Here is a 9,508-nt window from a genome sequence, read left to right on the forward strand (position 1 = left end):
CGGATTGAATATGTTCCGCATCGCGTCCAACAAACAATATTGACGAATTATGCTGATCGTGAGCGAGTTTCATAGGAAGTGCATTGACGATGTCGTACCCACAGCAACGATAAAAAACATCCCAAACCAGAAACCGTGGATTGACGGCAGCATTCGCCGTTAAACTGAAAGCGCGAACCACTGCTTTTAACCAGGGAAGTGACCGGAAGCATGACCGAATACAAACAGTGTAGCTCACATATGTCAGAGTCAAGGCCCGCGGGCCACATCCGGCCCGCGAAAGGTTTTTTACGGCCCCTGGATGATCTGATTATTATTTTAGAACCGGCCCGCAGACCGCAGCAAGCCGGCAGCCCGCAGATCTTTTACACGCACCAATACTACATTTTCCCACAATGCAACGGTGACGCACCGAGCATGTAGGCTGCTTCATTTCAATATTTATTGCACAGCAGTCGTCAGCATCACAGTAAAATTAACTTTCAGATACCCATCAAAAATGGCAAAACGGAAGGTGGACACTGAGAACCGGGGGTTTCAAACAAGGTGGGAGTCGGAGTATATGTTCACGGAGGTAGCTTGGGAAAACCTGTGTGTCTTCTGTGTGGAGAAAGTCTTGTGGCGTACTGAAGAGGTATAATCTGAGACGACATTATGAAACGAAACACGCGGACAAAAACAAGAATATGACATGCGAACAAAGGCTACAAAAGGCAGAGGAATTAAAACGAGGCCTCAAATCTCGACAGGCTCTGTTCAAAAAAAGCCAAATCACAAGGCCAGGCTGCTGTCAAGGCCAGTTTTATTTTGGCAGAAGAGATCGCTAAATCAGCCCGGCCATTTACGAGGGGATTTCATCAAAAACTGCATGATTAAAGTTTTGACGAAGTTTGCCCAGAAAAAAGGCAAACTCTTTTTTTAAATGTGAGTCTTGAGCAGAAACACCATTGCCGAGAGAGCTAGACCAGTTGTCCATCAATCTAAAAGAGCAGCTTGTGAAAAAGGGAAAAGATTTCATTGCATATTCCTTGGCTGTGGATGAGAGCACCGACATTTCTGACCATTGCCCCAGGTGTCAATTTTACATCCGCGGAGTGGACTCCAGCCTAAGCGTGACAGAGGAGTTTTTGCTTTACTGTCCTATGCATGGACACACTATCGGGGCATGATTTGTATGAAGAGGTGTCAAGATGTGTAAATGAGATGGAGCTGCCTGGGAAAAAACTCGTGGTTTGACAACCGACGAGCACCTGCGATGTGTGGACACAGAGCGGACTGGTGGCGAAGATACGCGGGAAAGATGCAAGAGAAAACGCGCACAGGTGAGCTGACAGCTTATCATTGTATCATACACCAGGAAGCGTTGTGCGTAAAGCCTTGAAAATGGAGCATGTAATTGAGCGATCATCACGCGCACAAGTTAACTTATCAGAGCCAAAGGTTTGAATCACCGCCATTTCAAGGCATTTCTGACGGAGTTAGAAACGGAGCATGGTGATTTGCCTTATCACACAGAGGTGCGATGGCTAAGCCAGGAAAGGTGCTTTCAAAGATGTTCGAGCTTCGTGAGGAGATTTGTCTGTTCTGGACCAGCAAAGGGAAAGACACAACACCAACTCCGAGACGAAATGTTGTCTGTGTGAAATGGCTTTTCTGTGTGACATTACGATCATTCTGAATGCAATGAACTTGCAAGCTGCGGTCGGGTTCATGTCATCTCTGATATGTACAGATACAGTGAAGGCATTTTAAAACCAAAACTGACTCGTGGGAGACGCAGATTGCGGAAAGAAAATTTGAGCCACTTTCCCCAGCTGCCAGACCATGAAAGAGAACTCTCTACCAGTGCGTCCGAGCGCACAGTTGGCTGATAAAATAGGTATGCTTGCCGCTGACTTTCTCCGCGTGATCGAAGCAGTCTTGAAGCGTGGATTCAGATTGGTCGGACCAGCGTTGAACAGACCTGAGCGCGGGAGCTTGTTGTTTGAGTTTCTGTTTGTAGGCTGGAATCAACAAAATGGAGTCGTGGTCAGCTTTTCCGAAAGGGGGGCGGGGGAGGGCCTTATAAGCGTCGCGGAAATTAGTATAACAATGGTCTAGTGTTTTTCCAGCCCTGTATGTATGTACAGGCTGTATGTATGTATGTACTTACTCTGCAGCACTGGACTGGAGATGATTGAGTGGGAGATAATTGAAAGACATCTTTCTTTCTCTCTCCCCATCCCCCCACATTCCGGCTCCACTCCTTTCCTTCCTCTTTCTTCTCTCCTTCCCTGCACTCCATCTCTCCCTTCCCCCTCTTTACTTCTACCAACTCCCCTCCCTTTCCCTGCCTCCCCTCCTCACTCGTACCGTTCTCTACCTTCTCTCCGTCCCCCCACTCCTCTCTCCTTCATCTTCACCCCCTTCTTCTCTCTGACCCTTTTATCCCCATCGTTCTGCCCTCCCCTCTCCCTCTCCCTCCCCTTTACTCCCTCCTCCCCCAGTATGGGTTACTGTATCCTGGTGGCCCATGGTCTGGGGAGGTTGTGTTCTGTGGTGGGTCGCTGGGGCACCACGGCCCTGACCGTCTCCACGCTGCTGCTCCTCCTGCTCTTCTCCTGGAAGACCGTTCAGCAGAACGACATCTGGCTGTCCCGGGAGGCCCTCTTCAGGTCAGTGGTATGGGGTGAGTGGTGGGTGGGATGGGGTGTGTATGTGTGTGCGTGTCAGACTCTGGATTAATGTAATGGCTTGAGTTATTCATCACCAGTAGCACATTAGAGAGGCTCGCTCTTTCCACACACATTTTCTCTTCCTCTCTCCTACTATTTACCCTTCCTCTCTCCTTCCTTCCACACTCTCATTTCCATGTTGTTTTACAAGCCAGATTAATGGGTCTGAATATGAAGCTGTTTATTAGAACATGGCGAGGTCAGATTACATGCTAATCTTGTCGTGGATAATCGTCTCAGAAATATAACACTCTTACAAGAACTTGTAAATTCAATATAGGCTTTTAATATAAAATATCAGAAGCCGTGTCAGTCTGCGGAAAGACCAACTTCCATAAGCACTGGCTCTGTTCTTATACACACACATAAAAATGAGTCCATCACATACGTTAATTAAATTACTTCTCATACGTCATATGTTACCATTGTCTTTCATTTTCAGGCGTCCTGCTTGTTCATGCCCAATAACGCCTGTATCCGCTCTTGATTAGATTACAATGGTGCCAGGACCTTCTCAGTGTCCTAATATAAATATGTATTATTCCTATAGTGCATCTGTTGGTCATTTAGTTGGCCCCCTCTTTTGTGTGTCTCTCTGACTTCGGTATGTCCAGCTATTCTATGCACTTATGGCCTTGCTTTAGTTTCCTGTCCTAGACAATAGACAATGTACTTTACACACACACACACACACACACACACACACACACACACACACACACACACACACACACACACACACACACACACACATGGATGGAGGTAGGGAGGGATAAGATGGAGGGAGGGAGGATGGGGTAGAGAGGATTGAGTTAGGGAGGGATGGGGGTAGGGAGGGAGGGATGGGGTAGAGAGGGAAGAGGTAGAGAGGGATATAGGTAGACCAGGGATGGGTAGAGAGGGATGGATGGAGGGAGGGATGGAGGTAGGAAAGGGTAGATGGAGGTAGAGAGGGATAGATGGAGGTAGAGAGGGATGGGGGTAGGGAGGGATGGAGGTAGAGAGGGATAGATGGAGGTAGAGAGGGATAGATTGGAGGTAGAGAGGGATGGGGGTAGGGAGGGATGGAGGTAGAGAGGGATAGATGGAGGTAGAGGGGATGGATGGAGGGAGGGATGGAGGTAGGAGGGATGGATGGAGGTAGGGAGGGATGGAGGTAGGGAGGGAGGGATGGGGTAGAGAGGGATTGAGGTAGGGAGGGATGGATGGGGGTAGGGAGGGAGGGATGGGGTAGAGAGGGATAGAGGTAGAGAGGGATATAGGGTTAGAAACAGGGATGGAGGTAGGGATGGGGTAGGGAGTGAGGGATAGATGGAGGTAGAGAGGGATAGATGGAGGTAGGGAGGGATGGAGGTAAGCAGGGATGGGGTAGGGAGTGAGGGATGGATGGAGGTAGGGGAGGGATGGATGGAGGTAGGGGGGATGGAGGGAGGGAGGGAGGTAGGGAGAGATGGATGGAGGTAAGCAGGGATGGGGTAGGGAGTGAGGGAGGGATGGAGGTGGGGGGAGGGATGGATGGAGGTGGGGGGGGGGTGGATGGATGGAGGGAGGGGTGGAGGTAGAAGAGGGAGGGATGGATGGGAGGTAGGGGGAGGGAGGGATGGATGGAGGTAGGGGGGATGGATGAGGTAGGGAGGGAGGGAGGGATGGAGGTAGGGAGGGATGGAGGTAGGGGGAGGGATGGATGGATGGAGGTAGGGGGCTGGATGGAGGGAGGGATGGATGGAGGTAGGGATGGATGGAGGTAGGGAGGGAGGGATGGAGGTAGGGAGGGATGGATGGATGGAGGGAGGGATGGAGGTAGGGAGGGATGGATGGGTGGAGGTAGGGGGAGGGAGGGATGGATGGAGGTAGGGGGGAGGGATGGATGAATGGAGGGAGGGATGGGGTTGGATGGAGGGAGGGATGGGTAGAGAGGGATGGAGGTAGGGAGGGATGGATGGAGGTAGGGAGGGAAGGAGGGAGGGGGGATGGATGGAGGTAGGGGGAGGGATGGGGTAGGGAGGGAAGGAGGTAGAGAGGGATAAGGTGAGAGGGATAGAGGTAGAGAGGGATAGAGGTAGAGAGGGATAGAGAGGAGAGCAGGGATGGAGGTAGGGATGGGGAAGGGGTGAGGGATAGATGGAGGTAGAGAGAGATAGATGGAGGTAGGGAGGGATGGAGGTAAGCAGGGATGGGGTAGGGAGTGAGGGATGGATGGAGGTAGGGGGAGGGATGGATGGAGGTAGGGGGGATGGAGGGAGGGATGGATGGCGGTAGGGAGAGATGGATGGAGGGAGGGATGGATGGAGGTTAGGGAGGGATGGGGTAGGGAGGGATGGATGGAGGTAGGGAGGGATGGAGGTAGGGGGATGGGGTAGGAGGGATGGATGGAGGTAGGGAGGGATGGAGGTAGGGAGGATGGGGTAGGGAGGGATGGATGGAGGTGGAGGGAATGGAGGTAGGAGGGATGGGTAGAGAGGGATGGGGTAGAGAGGAATGGAGGTAGGGAGGGATGGAGGTAGGGGGATGGATGGAGGGATGGATGGAGGTAGGGAGGGATGGATGGAGGTAGGGAGGGGGGATGGATGAATGGAGGGGGGGGGATGGATGGGGAGGGATGGGGTAGAGAGGGATGGAGGTAGAGAGAGATGGATGGAAGGTAGGGAGGGAAGGATGGAGGTAGGGGGGATGGAGGAGGGATGGATGGAGGTAGGGAGGCAGGTAGGGGGGAGGGATGGATGGATGGAGGTTGGGGATGGATGGAGGTAAGGGGGGATGGATGGATGGAGGTAGGGGGGAGGGATGGATGGATGGGAGGTAGGGGTGATGGATGGAGGGATGGATGGAGGTAGAGAGGGAGGGATGGATGGAGGTAGGGGAGGGAGGGGGTGGATGGATGGAGGTAGGGAGGGAGGGAGGGATGGATGGAGGTAGGGGGGATGGATGGATGGAGGGAGGGATGGATGCATGGATGGAGGTAGGGGAGGATGGATGGAGGGAGGAAATGGATGGATGGAGGTAGGGAGGGATGGAGGTAGGGAGGGAGGTATGGAGGTAGGGAGGGGATGGAGGTAGGGAGGGAGGTATGGAGGTAGGGATGGAGGTAGGGAGGGATGGAGGTAGGGAGGGAGGTATGGAGGTAGGGAGGGGTGGATGGGGGTATGAAATGCGGTGTCTTAGCAGCCTGTCCTTATCTGTTAGGAGGCAGACAGAAAGAGGAATGGGACAGATAAACTGATCGATAAACAGCATGCGGCTCGGAGTCCTGGGAGGGGGAGAGATAACGTCTGCTGAGGACAATATACTGTAGATGGGTCAGGGGGTGTGCTTGCATACACCTGTGTGTGTGTGTGTGTGTGTGTGTGTGTGTGTGTGTGTGTGTGTGTGTGTTGTGTGGTGTGTGTTGTTGTGTGTGGTGTGTGTGTGTGTGTGTGTGTGTGTGTAAAGTACATTGTCTATTGTCTAGGACAGGAAACTAAAGCAAGGCATATGCATAGAATAGCTGGACATACCGAAGTCAGAGAGACACACAAAAGAGGGGGCCAACTAAATGACCAACAGATGCACTATAGGAATAATACATATTTTATATTAGGACACTGAGAAGGTCCTGGCACCATTGTAATCTAATCAAGAGCGGATACAGGCGTTATTGGGCATGAACAAGCAGGACGCCTGAAAATGAAAGACAATGGTAACATATGACGTATGAGAAGTAATTTAATTAACGTATGTGATGGACTCATTTTTATGTGTGTGTATAAGAACAAGAGCCAGTGCTTATGGAAGTTGGTCTTTCCGCAGACTGACACGGCTTCTGATATTTTTATATTAAAGCCTTATTGAATTTACAAGTTCTTGTAAGAGTGTATATTTTCTGAGACGATTATCCACGACAGAATTAGGCATGTAATCTGCCACTCGCCATGTTCTAATAAACAGCTTCATATTCAGACCCATTAATTCTGGCTTGTTAAAACAACATGGAAATGAGAGTGTGGAAGGAAGGAGAGAGGAAGGGTAAATAGTAGGAGAGAGGAAGAGAAAATGTGTGTGGAAAGAGCGAGCCTCCTCTAATGTGTACTGGTGATGAATAACTCAAAGCCATTACATTACCAGAGTCTGACACGCACCACCATACACAACCCATCCCACCCACCAGCTCACCCCATACCACTGACTGAAGAGGGCCTCCCGGGACAGCACATGATGTCGTTCTGCTGAATCGGTCTTCCAGGAGAACGACAAAGGAGGAGCAGCAGCGTGGAGACGGTCAGGGCCGTGGTGCCCCCGCGACCCACCACAGAACAAAACCTCCCCAGGCCATGGGCCACCAGGATACAGTAACCCATACTGGGGGAGGAGGAGTAAAGGGGAGGGAGAGGAGAGAGGGAGGGCAGAACGATGGGATAAAAGGGTCAGAGAGCAAGAAGGGGGTGAAGATGCAGGAGAGAGGAGTGGGGGGAGGAGAGAAGGTAGAGAACGGTACGAGTGAGGAGGGGAGGCAGGGAAAGGGAGGGAGTGGTAGAAGTAAGAGCGGGAAGGGAAGATGAGTGAGGGAAGGAGAGAAAAAGAGGAAGGAAAGGAGTGGAGCCGGAATGTGGGGGGATGGGGGAGAGAGAAAGAAAGATGTCTTTCAATTATCTCCCACTCAATCATCTCCAGTCCAGTGCTGCAGGAGTAAGTACATACATATACAAGCCTGTACATACATTACAGGGCTGGAAAAACACTAGACCATTGTTATACTAATTTCCGCTGACGCTTATAAGGCCCTCCCCCGCCCCCCTTTCGGAAAGCTGACGCACGACTCCATTTTGGTTGATCCAGCCTACAAACAGAAACTCAAACAACAAGCTCGCGCTCAGGTCTGTTCAACGCTGGTCCGACCAATCTGAATCCACGCTTCAGACTGCTTCGATCACGCGGATTGAATATGTTCGCATCGCGTCCAACAAACAATATTGCGAATATGGCTGATTCGGGTGAGCGAGTTCATTCAGGAAGTGCATTGACGATGTCGTACCCACAGCAACGATAAAACATTCCAAACCAGAAACCGTGGATTGACGGCAGCTATTCGCGTGAAACTGAAAGCGCGAACCACTGCTTTTAACCAGGGCTAAGGTGACCGGAAGCATGACCGAATACAAACAGTGTAGCTCACATATGTCAGAGTCAAGGCCGCGGGCACATCCGGCCGCGAGAAGGTTTTTTACGGCCCCTGGATGATTCTGATTTATTATTTAGAACCGGCCGCAGACCGCAGCAAGCCGGCAGCCCGCAGATCTTTTACACGCACAATACTACATTTCCCACAATGCAACGGTGCCGCACCGAGCATGTAGGCTGCTTATTTCAATATTTATTGCCAGCAGTCGTCAGCATCACAGTAAATTAACTTTCAGATACCCACAAAAAATGGGCAAAACGGAAGGTGGACACTGAGAACGCGGGGGTTTCAAAACAGGTGGGAGTCGGAGTATATGTTCACAGGACGGTAGCTGGAAAACCTGTGTGTCTTCTGTGTGGAAAAGTGTGGCGGTACTGAAAGAGTATAATCTGAGACGACATTATGAAACGAAACACGCGGACAAAAACAAGAATATGGACATGGAACAAAGGCTACAAGGCAGAGGAATTTAAAACGAGGCCTCAAATCTCGACAGGCTCTGTTCAAAAAAGCCAAATCACAAGGCCAGGCTGCTGTCAAGGCCAGTTTTATTTTGGCAGAAGAGATCGCTAAATCAGCCCGGCCATTACGGAGGGGGATTTCATCAAAAACTGCCTGATTAAAGTTTGTGACGAAGTTTGCCCAGAAAAAAGCGCAACTCTTTTTAAAATGTGAGTCTGAGCAGAAACACCATTGCCGAGAAGTACGACCAGTTTGTCCATCAATCTAAAAGAGCAGCTTGTGAAAAAGGGAAAAGATTTTCATTGCATTTCCTTGGCTGTGGATGAGAGCACCGACATTTCTGACATTGCCCAGTTGTCATTTTTCATCGCGGAGTGGACTCCAGCCTAAGCGTGACAGAGGAGTTTTTGGCTTTACTGTCCTATGCATGGCACACTACGGGGCATGATTTTGTATGAAGAGGTGTCAAGATGTGTAAATGAGATGGAGCTGCCTTGGAAAAACTCGTGGGTTTGACAACCGACGGAGCACCTGCGATGTTGTGGACACAGGAGCGACTGGTGGCGAAGATACGGGAAAAGATGCAAGAGAAAACGCGACAGGTTGAGCTGACAGCTTATCAATTGTATCATACACAGGAGCGTTGTGCGGTAAAGCTTAAAATGGAGCATGTAATGAGCATCATCACGCGCACAGTTAACTTCATCAGAGCCAAAGGTTTGAATCACCGCCAGTTCAAGGCATTTCTGACGGAGTTAGAAACGGAGCATGGTGATTTGCCTTATCACACAGAGGTGCGATGGCTAAGCAGGGAAAGGTGCTTCAAAGATGTGTTGAGCTTCGTGAGGAGATTTGTCTGTTCTTGGACAGCAAAGGGAAAGACACAACACAACTCCGAGACGAAATGTTTCTGTGTGAAATGGCTTTTCTGTGTGAATTACGAGTCATCTGAATGCAATGAACTTGTCAGCTGCAGGTCGGGATCAATGTCATCTCTGATATGTACAGTACAGTGAAGGCATTTAAAACCAAACTGACTCTGTGGGAGACGCACGATGCGGAAAGAAAATTTGAGCCACTTTCCAGCATGCCAGACCATGAAAGAGAACTCTCTACCAGTGCGGTTCCGAGCGCACGAGTTGGCTGATTAAAATAGGTATGCTTGCCGCTCGATTTC

At 50.5% G+C, this 9,508-nt stretch overlaps 1 protein-coding gene across 1 annotated transcript in view; it reads left to right on the top strand.

Annotated features, from left to right (window-relative positions):
- Nucleotides 1-9,508, top strand: part of LOC111951459 (protein O-mannosyl-transferase TMTC1) — a 100,561-nt gene that overhangs the window by 73,685 nt on the left and 17,368 nt on the right. Inside the window, exon 10 of the mRNA XM_070434715.1 lies at nt 2,487-2,654. Within this exon, the coding sequence (XP_070290816.1) occupies nt 2,487-2,654 (168 nt within the window). The remainder of the gene's footprint in view (nt 1-2,486; nt 2,655-9,508) is intronic.

Source organism: Salvelinus sp. IW2-2015, linkage group LG24 (assembly GCF_002910315.2).
Source record: "Salvelinus sp. IW2-2015 linkage group LG24, ASM291031v2, whole genome shotgun sequence".
In the NCBI taxonomy this organism is placed as follows: Eukaryota; Metazoa; Chordata; class Actinopteri; order Salmoniformes; family Salmonidae; genus Salvelinus; species Salvelinus sp. IW2-2015.